Source organism: Rhopalosiphum padi, chromosome 1 (genome assembly GCF_020882245.1).
Source record: "Rhopalosiphum padi isolate XX-2018 chromosome 1, ASM2088224v1, whole genome shotgun sequence".
In the NCBI taxonomy this organism is placed as follows: domain Eukaryota; kingdom Metazoa; phylum Arthropoda; class Insecta; order Hemiptera; family Aphididae; genus Rhopalosiphum; species Rhopalosiphum padi.
Window position 1 is genome coordinate 82,743,433 of NC_083597.1, and position 25,113 is coordinate 82,768,545.

Genomic DNA, 25,113 nt, shown 5'->3' on the forward strand with positions numbered 1-25,113 from the left:
CTTACATAATTATACATATAATACTAATTACTAATAATATTAGTTTAATATATATTATTGACTATTGAGTTAGTCACTATTAGGTATATATTTATAATTATAATATATTGCAATATTGGTACCCTTTTAGAGTCATTCAACAAATATTACCATTCCCGTTTTATTCTTTAATTTTAAATTTATCCAAACTTTGATTTTTAAAATATGTTTTATTTTAAGTTTTTATAGGTACATACTTATCATATACATGATTAAATTTAAATAGATATCTAGGTTAGATTACATTTATTACCTAGGTATATTTAATGTTATTTTTCTTTTGATTGTTATTAATTTTATTTATTAACCAAATTACTCTTGTTTTCTAAATATACCTGGTATTCTTACTTCCTTAATAATGTCTTAGAAGATATACACAAGTATATATGATGTTTAACTACTCAGAAACTATGTACTTCAGAATCTATACTTAGAATTTAGATATAGGTAGGTAAGTTACATTAATTAATTAACATTAGGTAACATTCATAAAATATATGAAATATAAAATGTCTTTAAACGAAATATAACATTAAACAAAGTATTAGAAGTTTAATATCAGAATAAATTGAACCTAATATTTAAAGAAAAAAAAACATTTAACTAATAGTTTTGACATTTTAAAAGATACTTTTATATAGACACTATGACTTGAGTTTGACACTTTGTACATTGTATACGTACAAAATGTCTAACAATTTGTACATTTTTAAATGCATAATTATTTATCGTCTTATATTATAAACAAATAAATTATATTCATTTTCAATAGATATGTATAAGATTATTAATATTATATGAAATATTACCATGGAAATATGAAATTTTGAAATAAAATACAAAAATATAAGCATGGTGGCGCAATCTAGTTACCACAAATAGCAGTAGTCGCGTTCATGGTTCATTTTTCACCTATTAAAGATAATATTATAAAATACAAAGACAATACCTATTATGATGTAAGTTCTTCACGTATAGTAGAAAATTTGAAAATCACCAATTGAATTCGTTTACAGTTATTATAAAGTAAAAAAGTCGTACGGGTCTTAATCATTTTTTGTTATGTATATTTAGGTATATAATATATACCATAATGCACGATATTCGTATAGGTATTACTGTACCTGTCCTATACTTCTATCAGGTATCTACATTTATAGAGATTTTCACGAATCTCGTTAAACACTATTATAATCATATTGTGACTAAACAATAAAATAAACATTCTGTATGTATTTTTAATATTTTTCAATGGCTGCAAAAAAAACTTGTGAATTCACTTGTATTAATTTATTGAGCTTTTTACTCACAGATAAAAATTGTATCATACGTAAGTCGATTACAAATTTAAAAATGTTGTGAATGTCAAATTGCTATGAGTAGCTCAAAAAGAGCAAAAAAATATTTTTAACATTTTATCATATCTTTAAAATGCTAATATAAGTAGGTATATGTATAATTCTCTACGGTTACTTTTTCATGAATAGGTATAAAAGCAAAAAACAAAACAAAATTGATTTGTTCAAAAACAATAAATATTTCGTTTTTGTTTTTGAAATTTTATTTTTGGAATTTGACCGATTTTGCTATGGTAGTATAACCTAAATTCCAGGGCAGTTGAGGATTTTTTTCAGGTAGGGGGGGGGGGGTCAAAATACTTATATTGTAATTTTACTGAATTTAGATTTTGATTTTGTTTAATCAAATATAATATAAAAAAAAGGGTTTGTCACAGTCTGGCTGACAACGGTATGTCGGTATATTATAACAATAATATTTTTAATTTACACAAATTTAATATTGTTGTTACGGTTGCGGGTCGTTGTCCATTGTCCATTTATCCAACTGTCCATCTATAACAATCTATAATTAGACGTTATAATATTTTCATATGATATTATGATACAAAATAGTCAATAGTTAATCTTAATTTTAATTTGAGTTTAAGCCATGGCGACCTAACCACGGTAATAGGTACTTAAAATAAATAGTCATTTTAAACATTTGTAAAATATTGAAGAAATATCGGGGGAGGGAGACTTCTTAGATCACCCCAACTAGGTTTATTAGGTATAATATATTTTAATTTTTAACATATCATTGACTCTATGAATATATTGGTGTTCAGTTATTTTAAAATTTCCCTCTGTTTATTTGATAAATAATAATTAATGATTCATGATTAAATTTTTCGTAATGGTGAGTTTAGTAATTGATAATAATACATTATTTTAACAAAAAATGTGTGATATAGTTTCGACCAATTTTAAAATAAATAAATTATTGTTGTCATAATTATTATGGGGCGAAAAAACGAATAAACAAAATATTTTTAAATCTCTGATGTAGATGTCTCTCTTGTTGAGAAATCTAAGTCGTAATATTTACGATTCATTTTGTACTGATATTATATTATTATTGATAGTGGCCGTGTTATCGAAATGTCGGATGATAATATTCTTGACCCATCAGTGATTTTTAAAATAAATGAACATTAATTTCGTCTTTATCCGTCGACGATCACATGATTAAATTGCTCATTTAGGTAATGGAGTGTTAATGGACAATGTCGTCGAAAGTACCGGCGGGCCCCCGTGAAGTCACGATAACAAAGAGCGTCACCGGTTTTGGATTTAACGTTCGTGGCCAGGTTAGCGAGGGTGGTCAACTTAAGAGTATAAATGGTCAACTCTACGCTCCTCTACAGCATGTCAGTGCTGTACTCGAAGGAGGAGCAGCGTATGATGCAGGAATCCGAAAAGGAGACAGGATCCTCGAAGTGTAAGGCTTAAGCTTTTTTGTGTGTATCATTTTGTCTTTTTTTAAGTCATCAAATCACTTATGGGATATGGATTCCTATTAATATTAATTTGAGTCATAAAAAACATTAAAACTTTTTAATATTGTGTATGGTATTTAGGAATAATGTGAATGTCGAAGGATCAACACACAAACAAGTTGTAGACCTGATCAAATCGGGCGGTGATGTGTTGACATTGACTGTAATTTCTGTTACACCTCAAGTACGTAAATATTTTTTTTATTTTATGTTCTTAGGTAGATTATTATAGTTAATCAGAAATAGGTGTAATATACTAAGCAGTTTTTTTAAAATTATTGATACAATTTAAAGGTCAATACTCAATAATAAATAGTAATTTTGACAACAAGTTTTTCTTAAATTCAATATGAGTCATCTACATTAAATTATTGAAGAATTGTAGAAATACAATATTTCTAACTTATAATTTAAAAAGAAATTAATGTAAGATTAGCTTTCTATACTTGATAAAGAGTAATAGTTAAATGTTTACTGATTTTTTTTTCTCGAACATAATCAGTTATGACCTGATTACAATATTATATTAAGAGGACATTTTTTTGTCTCTAACCAATGTATAACATACCAAATTTTATGTTAAGCATTATAAATTTTACTTTTATTTTTAACATTATAGTGATTTGACCTATTATCAAATTTAAAGGTAAGTATATTATCTAGGTCCCCACTTAAACATTTTATAATATTATAGTTTTGAAACAATTTATGAACATTTTAATTTTACAAAAATTTACAAATTTTAAAATGCTCTTATATTTAAAATATAAAATAAAAGCTTTTGTGACCTAGACAATAGTTTTACTTTTAAAGTTGATAATAGATTAATTTAATTTAATATTAAAATTATAGAATTATCCTGAATGTGTATTTTGATATTATGTTGTGCATTTTAAGATGGAGAAAATATATGTTGGTATAATATCTTCCTAAAGATACATCAACATTAATTTTATTTTTTAAATATTGGTGTTAAAGTTTGTGTTTTATAATCCAGGTATAAGATTTATCAGAATTAAACATTGTTTATAGATAAGTAAATGTTAAAAAAAAAATATGGATATATTGGATATGACACGGGTCTCTAATAAATGTACAAAACTTAATCTAAAATGTTGTAGCATTTATAACTTTTTAATAAGAAAAATAAAAGATTTTATAATATATCAATTTATTTTTAATATTATTTTTATAAAATGTTGATAGTCATAAATCATAATTATAACTAGGCTTATGATGGCTCAAAACTAAGGTGCTTATTTTTCTTAGAAACTAAATTTGGAACTATATAGAACAATTTTCAAGGGTAGAAATATAACTTAAAAAAATAAAACATTTTTGTCTAATTTTATACTATTCTTATACGTATAATATAGTAAATGTTTAATATATGTTATTATATTTTAGGAAGCCGAAAGACTTGAACCAAGCGAAGATCAGTCTACTTATAATTATATTGATTACAGTGATAAAAGATCATTACCAATTTCTGTACCAGATTATCACACAGTTGATAAAGATGGAGACAAATATGTGGTAAGATATTAATATATTTTTAAGATTTATAATGATATCATATGTATCTTATCAATGACTAATGAGTATTGACTAATAGTTATGTAATTAATTATTACACCTACATATTTAAAACGTAAAAATAATTTAAAAAAATAGTATATTGTATAAGAATTAAAAAATATTTGATACTCAAAAATAACATATTAAGATATAACATCACATATTTTTTAATACCATTGAGTTATTTTTATAAAGTAAATAATTATAATTTTAAAAATAATATTTTTTATTCACCTAAATACTCAAAATGTATCTATAAAATATAATTTATTAGCGTTTTAAGTTTTGTAAAAATATGAGAAATAGTTATGAATTTGAAATATAATTAGTTTTTTTTATATATGGGTAGGTATATCATTTGATATTGTAATATTTTACTTACATTTTTATATATTTTTCTTCCTTTAAAATAAACCATATTTAATACTTATTTTTATCCATTTCAACCATAGTAGTTTGGAAATGAGTAAGGTTTTTTTTTACAAACATAACTACTATTTAGGTGTTTAATATATATATGGCTGGTCGTCACTTATGCTCGAAACGATATAGTGAATTTTCCAATCTACATGCTAACCTCAAAAGAGAGTTTATTGGATATAGTTTTCCTAAACTCCCGGGAAAGTGGCCATTTACGTAAGTTCCAAATAAAATAATTATATACAATAAATAATGCTCTTTTTTAAATAGGTTAAGTGAACAACAACTTGATTCGAGAAGAAGAGGTTTGGAGTTATATTTGGAAAAGGTATGTGCTGTTCGTGTGATAGCTGAATGTGAAATCATGCAAGATTTTCTAGCTGATTCTGGCAACATACAGGTAATTCTATTAATCTGTTAGACTTTAATATACTTGATATTTTCATTTCATTTTTGTATACAGAATATTGACTCCATAGTGGATTTAAAAATAATATTACCTGACCGAGAAATAGTAGTTATTAGAACTAAAAAAAATGCAACAGCTGATAGTGTTTACAACAGTGTTATTGATAAAATACAAATGGCTGAAAATATAGCAGATTATTTTTACCTATTTGAAATTGTTGAGTATAACTTTGGTAAGTATCAATATTTATTAATACAATGACATAATATATTTTTGTCATTACTTCAAAATGTTTAAAATTTGTGTTTTATATATAATTTACTTGTTAGACTAATTTATTATATTTTATTAGAAAGGAAAATTCAACCGAATGAAGTTGCCCATCAACTTTATGTTCAAAACTATCGAACAGCTAGTGCTAGTTGTTTATGTATAAAACGATGGCTATTTAACCCTGCCATTGAAATCCGACTTATAGAATCAGATAATTTAGCTGCTACATTTATTTTCTGGAGTACTATAGACGAAGTTGATCGTAATCATATCATTGTAGGAGACCGTTTATATGAACTAAAAGCTTTGCAAGATTCTTCCAAAAAATTAGATGTAATTATTCTTCTTATTTTCTATTTTATTTTATCAATTAATGTTAGATGACATTTTTAGAGACAATTTATAAATTTTTAATGTATTAAAGTGAATGATTAAGTAAAAAAAGGAATGTATTTTTATAGTATTTAAAAATGGCTAAAGAATTACCTGGTTACGGTGAAGTAATATTTCCACATTGTCCATGCGACTCTCGAAAGACTGGTCATGTGATGGCAGCTGTTGGTTATTTAGGTCTTAGACTTATAGCGTGTACTGAAGATGGTACTCTTGAGGTAATATTCATTTTTTTATGACTGCTATGGACTAGATATTTATGAAAAAAAATGTATAAAAATATGCTTATATATTTTATTAATGAGAAATAGTGTTTGATTAAATAAATATAGCTTAATAAAAGAAAATAGAGTTAAATTACTGAAATATATTAAATTGGAATAATATTATTTAACCTGAAAATATACATTTGCTTTTTGTAAAAACTTTTGAATTGAATAAATTTATCAAAGAATGAAAACGATGACAAATCGTTGTAATTATGCAGATTAATTTCAGTAACAATATACCGATTTATAAAAATCTGGTCTTTAGTAAACTAGGAAATATAATTTATACATTCTCTATTAGTAAAATATTTAAATTTAAATTCTGGGTATTTATTTGTTATAATTAAAATAATAATTTAATTGATGTTTTCTATAATTATACTAAAATTCAAGTTTAAATAGTTGCACTGTTAACTGCCAATCCAATTATTTTAATACGTTGACTGCCATGCAACCGCTGGTATTTACTTAGCATTAGGATACAACATTATTTTTACAGAAGCCGATGGTTGCACCATGTTATTATTTTATGACAGCCGGCAACCATGAATGAATACAGTTTTAAATTATTAACTTTTCTATGGTGTTATAATAATAAAAAACACAGTGGCGTAGCGGGAATAATTACAATCTTTTTTAATTTAATAAATATATTTATTTTTTTTTATAAATATTTTAAAAATTTTTTCAAATAACATAGTATATACAAATTAGAAATGAAATAGAAAAATATGTTTGGCATGTTGGTAAAAACATGTGATTTGCGGTGATCATATGGCAGTCAATGTGTTAATAAATTAGTAAGTGTCATTTAATAATTTAGTTTTTGACATATTTTGGTATTGATTGAATTTTTTTTTGATTTTGATAATTTGTTATATATTTAAAAAAAAATGTAACTATATAGTATTAAGAATATCTTGAATATAAATTACTAATAGGAGAAATTAAAATGGTTGTATACAGCTACAAAAATCAGTATATTTTTGAGCATTTAAAATAATTTATACTTTAAATATTAATCTTGATAATAATTTTTATTAATTTTTTAATTAAATAATACCTATTTAGAGAACTTATTGACAAAGTAATAAAACTGATAAATTATTGGCTTCAAAAAGGGATCTGACACAGCTGAATGACACGGCAAAGAAGATTAAATAATTAAAATAAATATTAAATAGAGCAATAATAAAAATAATAATTGCTAATACTTCTGTTATTATTTATTACAGAATCAAATTGTTGAATTCACATGGAAAACTATCAAATGCTGGGAGATTGATGAGACTAATGGATTATTTAGTTTTCAGTTTCAACGTGAAGAAAAAAGTCCTAAAAGTGTTAAATTACATACTCCTTATGTAAGTATTTTATTTCATGAAATTAATAACAAATTGATAATTTTTAAATTTTATTATACTAAAGTGATAAATTTATATCTGATTTTACATGCACTGTTTATATATACAGTTTACATTCCTAGCAGACTGCTTTAATCGAATACAAGAGGAATCGTGGAAAATTAAATCACTATAAAACAATAAATGCATAGTAGTATACATCTTGTACGTGTATGAAATATTTAATAATATTTTATGAGTATAAAATAAAATACCTAAATAGTATTATTGCAATATACATATATTTTTTTTGGTATAAGCTTTGATTGATAATGTTCTATTATCCATAAAAGGTGTGATCCTCAATTAATTAAAATTAAACTTTAAACAAAAAATAAAGAAAATGTGATAGTAACAACTGGCGCCATTTGTTTATTATTTTAAATCTTATTAAAGTCTATTGCTTGAATTTCTATTTATTGATTCATTTCATTTTTTTTTTAAATAGCTATTGTCTATCAAAAAACAACCATAAATTTGTGTATATTTTTAAGATTAAAGTCCTGAATTATTCTTTTTAACTATATTCAATTTTGTTTATTTTAAATTTTGTTCTATATTTAGTATGATTTTATTTCATTATAATTTGGAAATTGGGAAAGTGGAAAAATGTTGAACTTATTTATTTTATTAAATAGAATATATAATCTAATTAAAAAAACTTTAAGTTCTAAAGCTTAAAATACATTTCCATTTGAAATTAGTTTTATATAATTATTTAATAAAAATAAATTATCATCATAAATTAGAGCGAAATTAAGAATTGTAAAATTATTTAAATTTACTATGATGTAACAAATTAAAAGATTTGTTTTTAACTAATTATTTATTAAATATTTGAAAAATCCAGTTCTTGTTAAACATTCCCCAGCATGATTAGAGTTTCAATATTCCATACATTCAATATATGGAATGATATTTTTGCCTCTATTTAAACGTATTCCTAACTAGTTTTCCTATAATTTTTCTTTCGATCTACTTTTATTTTTTAGTATTATATTGATATACATTATTTAATTAAATTCTAGTTTGTCATATGGACATATATTTTATTTACATAATACATATTAAATAGCCTATGTATATCATGAGTATAATCATATTATATTTTTTTCATCAAATAAAATTATAGTGCCAGCATTATTGTAATTTGGGCCATTTATAAAGCTTCGGTTTTACTTTCAATTGTTTATATTTTAAATCCTTTTAAACAATAAGACATTGTTTTAATAATTATTTATTGTATTATTTTATTATTGTATATTATTATTACAACATGTTATGTTATACTATGTAATGATCGAAAGACATTTTTTTTTTTTAATTTGATTATTTTATAACAAGCACATAATAGATTTTATTCCATCAATTGTATTATACTGAGTGTTTAACAAGTGATCACATGAATAGGTTTACATTATTTAATCATTGTATAAGCTCGTTTTAAAGTATATATATTTTTTGTTTTATATATCATGATGATGATAAAAGTGTACCTGCAATATTGTATATTCTGTTTAACACTCTGTATAATAATTTAATTTTATATCAAGATTTGTTATAAATTATGACACTTATCATTAATTATTTTTCAATTTTCTTTATTGTAACCATGAATTGTTTTATGTAAATTGAAGATCTAAGATAACAAGTGATCACTGAATATTGTGATCTACATTAAGCTGTACGGATATACCCTATTTTTTTAATAGTGAAGTGGAGTAGTAAGTTAAACATAATTATTGTTCCGTTAATGCCCTGTTGTAAGTAATAACTAATTACAAAGAAAAAGTTATTCATATATAACTATATGTAACTTTTAATAAAATATATTTTTTGAAAGTGATGTTCTTGAAAACTTAAACTCCATTTGACTTTTAATTATTATATTTATTATAACTGTCTGCCACTCAGTATTTTATATGTTCTAGAATTTTTTTTTACAATTATGGTTATTATTATTATTACTATTATTGAGTCTATCTATATAACCACGGAGGTTGTAATATTAAACAATATATATATTTTTTTAAATACATAATAAAATAAATATTCAATATTACCATTTATGATAGATTAATACTATTATGTGATTATACATATATGATTGTTGTGTGTGATAACTTGTTTTGATTATGTTTTGAAGGTCATCCACTCTGTTACCATTTCGTAAATCTATGAGTATGTAATTATAATTTACTAACATGCAGTATTAAAACGCTTGTGGACAGAGCTGTATGCTTTATTGGTTTTGATCAGTTTAACTAGGTAACTTCTTAATACTTAAGAATATTCAACTTAACAAAGTAACAATGGAAAATAAAAACCTCACATTTACTGAAACAATTGATCTACGTAATAAATATATTGGGTAAGTGCTATTTTTAAAATGTAGCTTACTATTTGTTTCTTTTTGACAATTGTCCAATATTTTTGTCTTATTTATTAATATCATATGACCGTCGCGCGCATACCGGGTATTTGTAATTATTTAAATTTCATAAATTGAAAAATATTAATACATTTAATTTGTGTACTTAAAAGTTAAATGCATTGGTAACAACTAGGTTCAGTTTTTTTTTGTAGTAACAACTTAAGCTAAAGTTCAAAAAATCGTGACTGTTTTGTAACTATACTTCCATAGATCAATTTTAAATTTTCGACTAATAAACAATAACATTTTGTTCGATTTGGTTATTTTTTTTTTATTCATTATTTCTCTTTTTAGACCTGTACGCTCACCAAATATATCATATACTAGACACATGTAACTATGTAAGGCATTAATAATAACCCGTTTAATGATTTTTTTAAAATTGTTTATTAACTAAATAATTAATTTTGTAACAAGTCGCATTATGGACAATTATCTACATACCGATAAAACCTAACAAGTTTTTCATCAAAATGAAATAATTTTAAATTTATAATATATTTCTTAGGTATAAATACTAAATAAGTTGAGATATATGTGATTTTTAATTACCTATTTTTTATACTTAATAAATAATAAGAAATCAAACAAATATTTTTAATGAACGTTATTTTCATTTAAAAATAATTAGAACCTTCATATTAATTAATAAAAACTAATTATTATATTTTCTGAAAAGTGAAAACATTTTAAAATACATTCTTTAACGTGTTTATTTTGGGAACTAATGTTAAAATGTTCACTTTATTTAATTTGACTTAATAAAATAAATTTTAAATATGAACACCAAAATTATATTAAGTTTATAAAGTCGTAAATACAGTTTTTTTTAAATTTATCTATATCTGATTAATTTTTGATTGACACAAAAATATTCATAGTTTCTTCTGTACAAATAGGTTTGTTTATACATATATTTTTTAGGAAATCTTGCGAATTGTTTTATAAGAAGAGCCCTTTGAAAATCGTTCGTGGCCAAGCACAGTATTTGTACGATCAAGACGGAAGAGAATACTTGGATTGCATCAATAACGTTGCCCACGGTATGGCTTAATAAACATTAGTAGGAATAGTAGGATGTAGGCCGCAGTCATATTAATGATAATTTAATGGGGTGGACACTAACAAAATATTTAACTAAAATAATAGAATAATTCGTAGATCATTATTGACTGTTTAATTAATCACGTATAGAATATAGTGATTGGGAAAGGGAATACAAGCTCATGTGTTACTCTTGGATAGGTGTACTTTTGCAGGTACTTAGGTACAGCGTCTTTATTAATTTTTTTGTGTGCAGATATTGATTGGTAAATTTAATCGCGGACATTATAGATTCCGGTTGAGGAATTATTGGTTTTATAATGTGATGGTTTTTTTTATCGTGAGGAAGAGTCGTATGCATATTTTACTATTCTCAAATTGTATATCTAATATATTTATTCCTCTATAAAATAATTTTCAAAACAATTGTAAGTACCTAATTCATCGGTATGTTTGGGTTTGCTTAGTTGTACTAAGCGTGTCCATACTCCTTTATACGTAATAAAATAATAACTTATAATAATTATAACAATTAATTGACGATTTTAAGAATGTATTATTTGGTTCTCTATATAACATTCATAAATAATCATCTTACTATAATCATAATAAACAAATTAATTAAATAATTCAAATAATAATAATTAATAAAGACTATTAGAACTTTTTTAATGAAATATTTAAACTGATAAATCACAACTGATAATATATGTGTACCTATTTATTATTTACGTTATTGCACAACTCGTTTTTACGTGTCTGAATAGTAATTGAATGTTGTTTTAATTTTTTCGTTTTGTAATGATTATAGTTTATAGGCCTTAAAAATGTAATGTAATACCTACATTACATAATTCCACAAACTATCATAATTTATACCTATGTATTTTGGTGAATATTTTTGTATATGTAAGTTTAAAATTGTTGAATATTCTTATTGTCTGTAATCGATACTTATACCAGTTAAACCTTATTCATAGTACCTAGTTACATATTATTATAGGTATATTATTATATTAATATACCTATATAATATATTTATTATAATTTATAGCATAGAACTTACTATACCCGCAACGTATTATTAATGTTTGTATTAAAATATTTACAATAGTTGTAAATTGCTATAAGGATATCGATTTTTTAGATTTATTACTTATAGACTATATGTTAAAATATGATAGGTATTTGACTAAAAACATGTTCATAAATTCAACTAAAATTAAATAAATTTAAATTATTTTATTTATATTCATAGTTTAATGTGAATTGGTATTTTGAACGTAAATATAAGATCTTCAATAACCGCCGTGGTGGCGCAAATACTGCAAATATGTAGACAGACTGTAAACTTTCAAAGGTCTAAAGCGGAAACTTAAATAGGTACTTAAATTATCACAAAAGCTATTATTTATTTATTATTATTATTAAACGGACGTTGTCCTTATACAATATGGCTAACTTTATAACAGTCGTTAGACATACAGATAATATAATATTATTATCAACTATATACTTACTCATATTTTAGATTTATAATATAGACGACAACTTTTTAGATTATTTCACCAGTGTTTTTGGTTTCATAATCTAAACATGTTTGCATGTACGAATCAAACAAAAGTTAACACGTTAATATTTAAAATATACGTATATATAGTCACGTAGACTGTAGGCACTTGGCACTTACAAGTTTCAATGATACAACCTTATAGGAAGTATTTTTTTGTTGATATTTATTGTTATCTTAACAACGACTATCGTTTGTACGAGTATATCTAAATTGTATAATATGCTCTTGTTACTCAATTCAAAGTTCAAATAAAACAATATTATTTATTGCTGTGTGATACTGATAACTTGTGAATTTGTAGTTAATATACAATATACATACATCTTAAACGAGTATCCATTATATTAAATAATAATATACGAAGACTTCCTTGTACAGCTAAATAGTATAGTTATTTCGTTTTCAGATTTTTGTATCTTGGTTTCTTGCAATTCTAACCTAGGTAATTTACTAATTTGTGTGTAAAATTATTGACTTTGTTTTAAATACGCTGGGTTTCCAATACATATTATTAATATTATAAATAGTGGTGTCTCGAATATTTTATCAGAGTAAATATTAATAATTAATTAGCTACCCTCGTCACATATTCAAAATTAAAATCTGTGTATGATATTTTTAATATAAATATTGATATTTATTTATTTATTTATTCCATACGGAGTAAACTCAGTTTACAAAAAAAAAAACAATTTACAGCAGCAAAACGTATGTTACACATCAATATACTAAATTAAAATTAAAAATTATAAACAGCGTTACAATTTTAATATATAAATAATAACAAGCAATTCATAATATATAAAAATAATTTGACATATTAGTGTAATAATCAATAAAATTTAACAGCCTATTCTTAAATAAATATTTAAAATTTACAACCATATCGATAGAAACAGATTATATAATTTAGAGACATTGACAAGTAATTTCAAGTCATCGATAATTCAAAATAATTCATCACTTAATATAAATATTAAATATAATAATTATAAGTTTAATGCCGAGCTTATATCGTTTATTGAACAATAAAATAAATCTAAATTAATACTATTTCCTGCTATCATTAAGGTAATAGCTGGAGAAGAGAATGAGTATTTGGCTTTAACATTATTAATAAAAAATGGGTCTTTATTTCTTGAGTTTTTATAATTTGTTTTTTCTAGTAATTCAGGGTATTTTTCTTTATTATGTATTAATTTATATAGGAATATTATATTAAAGTAATTTCTTCGAGATTTAAGAGTTGAAATATTGAAGAAACCTAATACACCGTCATAAGATGAATGAGAAGGTCTCTGGACATTACATTTATAAGAAATGAAACGAAGAAAAGTGTTTTGTATTGGGTTTCCCATAGTTACCCTATTAAATAATACATACAATAACATATCATGTGTTTTGTTACCTATGTGCTAACATTAAAAGTAAATAATTAAAATATACCTATTGTATAATGGTTATTTATCATATTGAATTGAGATCAAAATACTATTTATTAAATACCTAATCATAGTTAAATATAAAAATATTTTTACACACTAACAAAATTACCTATCTACTTAAAATTATAGTCAACCGCTTTATAAAAATATGTTTATAACGTCACTAATAAATTACTATAATTAATAAGCTTGCCATTTTAATTTTATAAAAATTGTTTTTTTTCTGTACCTATTATTTAAGGTTGAAGCGATTAATGTATTTGTTTTACAAATATGTGTTTTATTTAAATTTTTTTAGTTTTCTTGATATCTATATTATGTTGATGTGTACCTACTTATAAATGTAATACAAGGTTCTTTATAACTTTATAAGTTCTTCTTACACAATTAAATGTTTATAAAATCATAATTAGGTTATTTTTAGAAGAGTTTGATGTTTATATTTCGGCGAAATCCACTGAAATCGCAAAAATGTATAAAATTTAAATTTTATACTAAATAGTTATTAGGTTTAAAAATTTCAGTACCTATAATAGATTTCTGAAAATTTGATCTTAGTTAGATATTACTTATTTTGTTGTAGTTAAAAGAATATTAATCATAGGGACTTTTATATTGTTTGCCATAAATTAAATTATTATTTTTTTGTTATTGATATTAATTAGGTATGCATATTAGAGAAATTATATTTTGTGGTATTGACTTATATTATTACCTAGTTGATAACGATAATATATACCTTACTATATGTCTAATTGTAAAATAAATCAACTATAAAATACTCATAGAAATAAATAATAATTGCTTATAGTGTATGTTAGCTTGACAGTAGGTATATTCTGAGACGGTGTGTTTATGGTTCTGCTCAGAATTGTTTTTCGTATTCATTGATTTTTATTGAATTCAAATTTACACATCATTGATTATAGGGTCTTAATTAATACGAAGTAGGTACACTATAAATCTACTAGCAATAAAGTAACTTCTTTGCATTTTTTTGTTTTGAATAGAATTTACATTTTAAAATGTTTGATATACCTATTACAGATTACAACATCATATATATATTATAATAAATCCGAAAGTTTAGATACCGATGAGTGATAGGAGGAAAATCGATAAGTACCTATCATTAATTTTTAATTCTGTAAATTATTAATATCCATATCATACCGTTTTGTTTATTGTTTCCTTATCTGAATAAAAGTATAATTATTCATTATTATAATTTATTTGTAATATTATTGAGTTGCGATAATAAAAATTAAAAGATTATTAATTATACTTGTATCATACCTAGTTATACTTAAGTAGAATTAATTTATGTATAATAGATATTATTGGTACTTACGTTTAGAATGCTATTAGCTTTACCTAAGTACCTATGATAACTATTAACTATATACGGACTAAAGATCGCAGGAATAATATGTTATTAGAAAACACAATAGTCATGTTATATACGTAGGTAGGTATCTACTTTTGATTGGGTTTTTAATTTATTTGTAAACGTATTAATATAATTCTTAAATTAAACGACTTTTGAATATTTTGAACTTGCCAAATTTTACTTGTGAACGATCTTTAAATTATGCAGTAAAAAAAGCCAAATCATTATAATTTATAATATAAAGTATAAATTAAAATTAATAATTAATGTTTTGCTATAGCTATATTATATCATTATATGATTAATAGGTTTACATAATAGTATATATTTTATATAAGTGTTTTACTGGCATTGATATATGCCAGCCTGAATGTGCGAATCGTGTGACTTTTGTATAAATGTTTTTTGTAAATGACACTCTAATTCTTCAGAACTATAATTATTACAAATTTTAATTTACATCTATGTATAATATGTATATAGTTTATAAATAATGCAATAATAATAATATTATTATATTATCGTATATGATGATGTTTAAATTTTAAACTTAATTTTAGTATTGTTTTTTGGATGTTTTACTTCAAATAAACGAACTCAAACTCATATGTAGCTACAGGGGCATAGACATTTCCCCTATGATCCTAGATGTCGATGATACTGAAGGCTTAGGAATGCACTACGTCATTTTTTATGAATTTTATTTAAATAAAATAATAAGAATAGTCTATAAATATTCTAAAAATTGTTATTAAAATAAATAATTTTCTTCTAAGTCTTTAGTCTGGTAAAAATATGTAGGCACAAGAGAGTGAATTTTATGGTTCTTGAGTGAAATAAGCCGCCTTGTATGGTGTGACATCGTGTAATTTTCATGTGTGGCCTTTTAAACATAATTGTTCGTACAATATAAAAAGTCCATACTTGTATTTATTAGACTATGTCTAACGTCTATTATGTATTTATGTGTTGTTTACAGTTGGCCACTGTCATCCAGCCGTGGTGAAAGCTGGCGTGGAGCAAATGCAACAGTTGAACACCAACAGCAGGTTTCTGCATGATAATCTGGTGGTGTGCGCTGAGAAGATCGTGTCGAAAATGCCGGAACCGTTATCTGTCTGTTTCTTCGTCAATTCTGGTTCCGAAGCAAATGACTTGGCATTGCGGTTGGCTCGGCAACACACGGGCAACACCGACGTCATCACCCTGGATCAGTAAGTACCTAATGAGTAATGAGTAATGAGTATTTGCTGTAATATTTTATTATATAATATTGAATTAATAATTATAATAGCTTGCACGTACCTATCACTACCTCCGTTGCTCAGAGGTGGACATAATATTTATAGGTATTCGTGTAGTAGGTGATTTACTACAGGATTCAAATACATATCTATCAATTATTATTTACTATTAGGCACATTTTTTTTTATTAGTATAATTAAAGACTATGAAAACTATAATAAAAATAATGAAATCAAATTGTAAAATAAAAATTCATTGAAAAATACGAATTGACCGCGAAAACTATATTAAACTTTTATTTTATCACATGGATGACATTATTATTAAAATTGTATGTACTTACTTCATAATGAACTATAGAATTGTAGGTATTTGTATAGGAGTACATTTGGCTGGTTAGAAGGGGGGAGGGGCTAAAATTATAAACATAGAATAAGCCCGCGATGTACCCCTACATAAAAATTTTACAAATTTATTATAACATTTATTTTATTAGATGTTTATAAAAACTTCAAAATTATTTATTCAATGGCGTATACATAACCTGTTATTGTTGTCGTTATAAAATATTAACATATTATAGTCCAATCATTCTAATTTTATTACAAATTTACAATACAAAATTCATACATGAACCTTAAACATATTTACGTAACACACACCTATCGGATCGAACCTATTGGATCGGTTTAGGAATTACGCAGTAAATTTTATAAATTTCTTTAATAAATAAACTGAAATTTGTTGAAAAACTTAAAAATAAAATGTAGGCAAGGTCGTAACTGAAAAAAAATTTCGTGGGGTGTCCAACATTTTTTTAAAATATAAACGTTGAAAATGTATAGTCATTAAAATATATTCACTACTAAAATATTTCTACTTTTAAAAATGTAGGGGGGGGTCCGGACCCCTGAACCCTCCCCTCAGTTACGGCGTTGAATGTAGGGGGCTAAGCCCCCATAAGCCTCCCAATTTAAGCTTATGCGCCGTGTAAATTCCGTGTTTATACTGTAAATGTCGATTATAGAAGACTAATCGTAGGATAGCTGATGGGTAATAGAAGATTACACCTAATCAGGGTCGGCCCGAGATATTATGGCGCCTTTAATAAATATTTAAAGTGTCCTTAAAAATATTCTTTATATATTAAATATTTACTTTTATTTATACATTTTTTGTTTAAAATTACTTATGTATATGTATAAAGTGTAGTTTACAATAATTTATATACAAATATTAATAAATATATTATTATTCATTTAATATAATTATTATAATTTATAATATAGGTAATACATGTTTTTATAATATTTATCATGCTTATTAAGTTAGTTAATTATATGGCAGTTTAAACATTTTTATTGCTTAATACGATTGTCATTGAATGATTTAGCCAAATTCATTTTACATTTGATAAGCTTTTGTCCAATTCTGTGTAGTATTCCGATTGAGAATTTAACGATATAAATAAAGTAAAATAATATTTATCTGTAGAAACACTAAATCATTGCAAATACTAGGTAGGTACGTATATCGTATGTTAGGTATACTATTATTATAATAATTTAGTTTCTTACTAGTGTAGTTTTATTTGTATTATATTCATATCGTCAAATTGTTTATAGTAATAATTACCAAATACATTTATCTCTGATTTTAATTTTAATCTATTATGGCATTCAACAAATCAATAACAAATAAAAAAACATATTATATGAGAAATTGTATTAATTTTAATCAATATTTCGCTTGAAAATAGTATAATATGTTTTTTTTTTTAAATATTTCACAGTTCATCATATTTTGTTGTGTGATATTGATTTAGTCCGATGTGAATATTTAAATTATAATATTACTGTTAACTTTGTAATTACGTAGGCATATACATAGGTACATAGGTACTATCTTTGTATGCAAAAATATTGGAGTGATAGGACTATCTTTGTATATTACCTATTTTTCATGTTTAAGGTGTGAAAGGTTAAAATATAATACCTAGCTACTAATCTATTGACAAGATAAATTAAAATTATAATTAATTGTTAATTTTCGAAAAAATAATATTATAATGAGTTTAACGATTATTATTAAATGTATTTATTTAGTTATTAATTTAATATATTGTTGAGTCTTAATGTATATTGTGTGTTATGGGTTTCTTTGATTTAAGTTGTTACAATGTAATTAGGATTTTATATTATGATGGCTCACAGATAGTATAAAACAACAAAAGTCACACTCTTATAATATATGTTAGTATGTTACAAACTATGATTTATGATATGGTTCAGTTTCCAGTCACCATAATGGCGCTTACAGGCACATTATAGTAATCACTAATCACTTATACTAGTCAATCAAAATACAACTTCACATTACCTATTAATTATAATATTTTGGTTACTGGGTTATTCTTTTAATAGTAAATACTCATTATCTCAAAAGGTATTATAACGTTGTTTGGCATTTTTTTTTTAAATAATTCGAAGATATGACTAGATTGCATCGTTTCTGTATAGGTTCTTTATTGTTATCTTTGTAAGTATGATTGGAAGTTTGATGAAATGTTTTATTTCTGGTTTTTTAAAAGTTGTTAGCTATGTAAGTAATTTATTTGTTTTAGGTGATGCTGATTTCAGAAAATTTTTTTGGGGAATTTTACGAGGTTTAACAAAAAAAAAAAAAAAAATGTAGAACGTTTATACAATTTAGGTTTGAAAGAAACGTAAATTGTAGTAAAATATTTCCATTTTTGTTATATCTACAAATAGATAATTAAAGAGGCCATAACAATATTCTATTTTAGTATTTTAAAACTTAATACGTTTTCTGAAAAAAATGTACAGTTGTAGGTATAATAAGTTCCTATTAAATAGATTTTTAAATTATAAGAATACAATTTTTAACTTATTATATTTATAGCGCATATTTCAATAATTTTAATGCAGTTTTTATTTTTTTTTGCGATTTTTAAGGTATTAAAATCCCATCAGCCTTGGTTATAATTTTTAAGTTTTTACTTTTTTAATTATATCAAACATTTTTAATTTCATGTTTCAAAGCAGAATATTTTTTGAATAGGTACCTATTTAAATATATAAAATATTAATTTCAAACGAGTTGAAGTAATTAAAGTTTAGTAGTACAAGGTTCTGGAAATATGTTGGATTACTATTCTGTTTATCTGATTTTTAAGGACTAATTAACTATTCGTTTAAAGGTTAAAAGGTTAGGTTTTTGTTTTTACGTATATATTGATTGAAAAGGTATTCTTTTTTAGAATAATGAAAAAATGAATGTTTTCTTTTTTTAAAAAAACGTTAATACTTTTTGAGATAATTTAGTGTTTACTATCAAATAAACCACTCTACATAATATATATTATATATATTTATATATAATTCATTACTTCAATTACTTCAATATAATTAAAAATCATTGTTCCAATAAAATCAATCATGTACCTAACTATATTGAATTTATTTTATTGGTTTATGTCAAAGTTTATAATGATCAATAACATAATAATATATGAGATATAATCTGTCCTTCATTTATATATAATTATAAATGCAAATGCATTATATATGTGTATTGTTAACTATACTGATTATAATATTTCGTTAGAAATTGGAAGTTTGATAGATAGAAATTTATTAATTTTACAAAATACATCGTTATAACTTAGATTTTAATGAAATATTTGTACATGTTTTAGTGCGTACCATGGCCACTTGACTTCACTAATTGATATTTCACCATATAAACTGAATTTGCCAAGAGCACCAAAAAAACCAGATCACGTGCACGTAGTATGTATTAAAAAACAATATTCCATAATATTATTTATAATAAATGATTTTGACTTCATTCTATAGTTTTTTCTGGATTTATTGCCTATCAAGAAAAGATATAACATATTCATGTATATTTAAAATAAATATTATTGAGTTTCGCCTTGCTATTATATAGTAAAATCTATTTATACAGTTTCTTAAGGTTTTTTTCCATTATAAAACTAGTTTTTATCTAAAAAAACCTTACATTTTGTATTCAAGGTTATTCTTGTGTAATCCAGATTATAATTTAAAAATGTTGTAACATTTTATTTTCTTAAGTTTTTCTCAAATTTTAATTGATTGAAAAATATTCAAAAATAACAAACCTATCATTATAAAATGTGGAATTTTAAGTCTGCAGAATACTTTAATTTTTATACCATTTATTCATATAATTTTAATCTTATCATTATAGCCACTATAATGGCTTATAAGTTTATATCGAATAGACAAAAGCTTACATATATGTAAATATATTTTTAATCAATATGTTTTTACTATTTTATAGGCTCCTGTTCCGGATGTATATAGAGGTAAAATTAGAGCTGACGATCATCCCGATGAGGATATGGGCAAGTTGTATGCACTTGAAGTTAAAAAGATTATTGATCAAAACGTGATCGAAGAACGTGGTCAACAAGTTTGCGCATTCATAGCAGAAAGCTTACAAAGCTGTGGTGGCCAAATTATATTACCACATAATTACTTACGAGATGTTTACAAGTAAGTGACTTTAATTTAAATAGGGTTTGAATGATAATATAAATACTAAAATACTAAATAGTTACAAGTTACGCGTTATTCGTTTAAATTATATCAATTTTTCCACTTGAAATATTAATTTGTTGTTAATATGATTACTGACAAAACATATAAATAACAATAATATTTTTATTTTTTGTTTGCATATAATAGAGACTAGCCTAATACACGTTTAAAATATACTGAATTAATTAAAACTTATAACCATAGGTTTAAATTGTTTTTATCATAATCCAAGGTTAAATTTAGTTATTTGTCAATAAATTGTCATCGTATGTTGCACTATTGAATAATTGTATAATATTTTGACTTTAATAGTGAACCATAAGTTGTATATACATTACTATGCTGATAGAATATCATTTAAAAATATTGAAATGTACTAAAAAAATGTAATATAATTACGATTATTCGGGATATCTGATATTAGATTAAAGATCTACGTATAGTTAGATAAAAAAATTTATTGTTTGGCGACGTCAGTTTTTTTTTAAATCGCGTTTTGATAAAATTTACATTTTAAATTAATACCGTATATGGGAATATAAATACTCTTATGTTAGCTAAGAGATCAATGGGTAGTGTAATTATAGAGTATCGCTTTTGATTTTAGATATGTGCGAGAAGCCGGTGGTGTGTGCATTGCTGACGAAGTTCAAGTAGGATTTGGCCGATCGGGTACGCACTATTGGGCATTCCAGCTTGATGGAGCGGATGTTGTACCCGACATCGTGACTATGGGCAAGCCCATGGGCAACGGGCATCCGGTTGCAGCCGTTATCACTACAGAAGCAGTGGCCCGCAGTTTTGAAGCTACTGGCATTCAATATTTCAATACAGTGAGTAAAAATGTATATTTTGTTGGGTATAAATTGTGATTTGAGTAACAATGCATTTTTATTTAATCCATGTTAAGTTTACACAAATTGTGTAATTTTAATGATTATTTATTGGACAACTTCATTCAGTAAAAAGCTTAATTTTGAAGATAATATAAAACCTAACTTATATTGGTATCTGCTAATGGAACGCTCACGTGGTACATGAATTTGCCAGCGGTCAATTGTAGAAAATCCGGTAATTCTATACATTGCCTGGACATTTTTGGGCATTATGAATAATTAATTAAAATTTTCTATATTTAAAGAAAATTTATAAAAGGATAACCGATTTTTCATGGGTAATGGAGTTTTTAAAAATATACTCATATAATATATTCTAAGTAGTTTTTGGAATTTGTACATTAATTATTTTGTGAGCTGTTTAACAATTAAAAAAAAACTATGGAAACTTAAATTTATTTATTTATTTATTATATTTTAGTCGATTATAGTTATAGCAAGATAATAATTCTCTCGTAGATATTTCTATCTTTATGATCTTGACATTTCTGAATTCCCAAAATATACATTTTTGATTTGTTACTTTTGTTTTAATTATCTACATATTGTATCCGATATTATTTGTATTACTTATATAATCGAAAAAAAACATTTCACTAAGACATTAGAAAACAACATACCTTGAGTAGTACCTTTTTTGGTTGTCCTTTATAATATGATCGAATTATAGTTATAATATTAATTATTATGTATTTATGTGTAAAATAAAGAATTATTTGGCATTATAAATGAAGCGTTAAGCTGCTGGACAACTTTTTATATTACAATATCATGAAAGTAATCCGTGTTTTAATAAATATTAATAAAATATGTCATTCTTTTAAAAAAAATATGTTTTTTTTTTGTTAATCACTAGAGTATTTAACGATCTATAAGTGCATATTTTTACAATAAGCAAACGTGATGTGAGAGTAGGTAGTTGTTTAGATTTAAAGTGAAGAATCCATCCATTGAAGGACTTCATGTTATGTGCGAAAAAATGTTAATTAAATATTATTATAATATTTTTATACATAATCATTATTTCTTTTGTCGTAGTTTTGTTTAAATAATATTTAAAATAAGAACTATTATTTCATATTCTATATTACCTGCTAGATAAAATTGTATAAAATTCCCGGCCCATAAATGATTATTTAAACATTGTCTACCTACAAGACATTATATATTGACCAATCTTTACTATATCTGTTCTAAAAGTATATAAAATATTACACATGGTATCACAAGTTATAACATAAATAGTATACAGCTCGTACTCATTTGACATTTTGGATTCGCGATAATCTATCAACACGTCCACGTACAATAATGTATTTCTTATTATTTACAAAAAAGGTTTATTGAATATACTTATTATTGTATAGTACCTATTATGTATTTTTTTGGTAAAATATTTATATGTATATATCAATAACAGATTATTATTGTATAGTGGTGTAACTCTCCTAATCCTACTTGGATTCATGTTATTCCAAGTTAACGCGAAAAACTCATGTGGTTTTTCAGTACGGTGGGAATCCTGTGTCGTGTGCCATAGCCATCGCTGTGATAAACGTCGTCGCCGATGAATTGATGATGGAAAATGCCAAAGATGTGGGCGGGTATCTATTATCCGAACTCGAAAATATGCAACGGAGGTTCCCGGACGTTATCGGTGATGTCCGCGGTGTCGGACTGTTCGTTGGTATCGAACTGATACAGGATGCGAAAACCAAGACTCCGGCTACGGCGGAAACCCGAGATATCGTCAACAGGTAATAAGAGCCGAATGTTGTTTGCATATATATATAATATATATAAGTGTGCTATTAGTCATTAGTGGGCCTCAAAGATTTTTTTACAAAATTGGTGGTCCGCACAACTAAAAAGGTTGGGAATCGCTATTCTAGTGAATCGTTTTTTGCTGCAAAAATAATGAGCTCATGTTGTCCTAAAGATCTTATATACGCGTCATATGATACAATATTACGGGAACATAATATTAATTAAAACCATAATGGTTTTGTCAAACGGTTTTTGAAATGTTTAGTAGAATATAATTTTTTAACGAACTAATCGTGTTTCAGAATGAAAGATGAAGAAAGAATACTGGTCAGCAGTGACGGACCAGACGTGAATGTCATCAAACTTAAGCCACCAATGGTATTTACCAGAGCCAACGCCGACCGATTTCTTAAGTCGTTTAAGACAATGATTTCAGATATCAGGACACAACGGTTTCAAATGCTGTGATTTATTTTATATTGTTACCTACTAAATGTTTATGTAATAGATAAAGTTAACATAATTGTATTCTTTAAATAGGTAGTCACTGACCTAATTTTTATAAAAAACAAATGACGTGATATGTTAATGTTTTTTATAATATTTAAATTAATATAAATGTATAACTGAAAATATTTTAATATAACGAGAATCTAAATACGGATTTTAATCATTATATTTGATATGTACAGAAGTACGTTTATCGATGCTTGTGTGATTTGTTTTACGTATAGAGATAAATGATATCAGTTACCAAGTCAAGGTTGGGGTAATTTAGTTTAATTTTAACAATAAAATGTATGATAATCGTTAATGAATGTTGACAGGCCCTGAACTTTGTGAATACGAAATAATTCAATTCTTATTGAATCGAGACGTACTATGATACACATTTCTTAAGAACGTTGTCTATGCATTTTCAAATAGATTTACACTCTCAATCAACCTGAAACCTCATTATTTATAAATCAGCTCAGCAATCATAATTTTTACATATTGTACTTGCCATTATATATATATATATATATATAAATTACAAATAATCGTTTGTATTTTAAAGGACTAACTGAATAATTCAACTTCGCTCAG

At 24.6% G+C, this 25,113-nt stretch overlaps 2 protein-coding genes across 3 annotated transcripts; both read left to right on the forward strand.

The window, feature by feature from the left end:
• Nucleotides 1-2,467: 2,467 nt before the first annotated feature.
• On the forward strand, nt 2,468-9,487 carry LOC132928765 (sorting nexin-27). The gene is made up of 10 exons (XM_060993633.1): nt 2,468-2,820; nt 2,960-3,062; nt 4,286-4,414; nt 4,959-5,092; nt 5,147-5,276; nt 5,340-5,517; nt 5,638-5,891; nt 6,020-6,169; nt 7,456-7,584; nt 7,694-9,487. Exons 1-10 carry the CDS (start codon nt 2,606-2,608, stop codon nt 7,757-7,759), a joined length of 1,488 nt encoding a protein of 495 aa, XP_060849616.1. The 5' UTR covers nt 2,468-2,605; the 3' UTR covers nt 7,760-9,487.
• Nucleotides 9,488-9,814: 327 nt separating this feature from the next.
• LOC132928776 (alanine--glyoxylate aminotransferase 2-like) lies at nt 9,815-24,688 on the forward strand. 2 transcript variants are annotated; one of them, XM_060993644.1, is made up of 8 exons: nt 9,815-9,994; nt 10,982-11,100; nt 16,489-16,723; nt 20,473-20,566; nt 21,102-21,316; nt 21,969-22,194; nt 23,767-24,014; nt 24,327-24,688. In XM_060993644.1, the coding sequence occupies exons 1-8, from the start codon at nt 9,936-9,938 to the stop codon at nt 24,490-24,492; spliced, it is 1,362 nt and encodes a 453-aa protein (XP_060849627.1). In that variant the 5' UTR covers nt 9,815-9,935; the 3' UTR covers nt 24,493-24,688. The 2 variants fall into 2 exon arrangements, with proteins under 2 accessions (XP_060849627.1, XP_060849635.1); XM_060993652.1 differs by lacking the exon at nt 10,982-11,100 and having other exon boundaries at nt 9,836-9,994.
• The last annotated feature ends 425 nt before the right edge of the window (nt 24,689-25,113 follow it).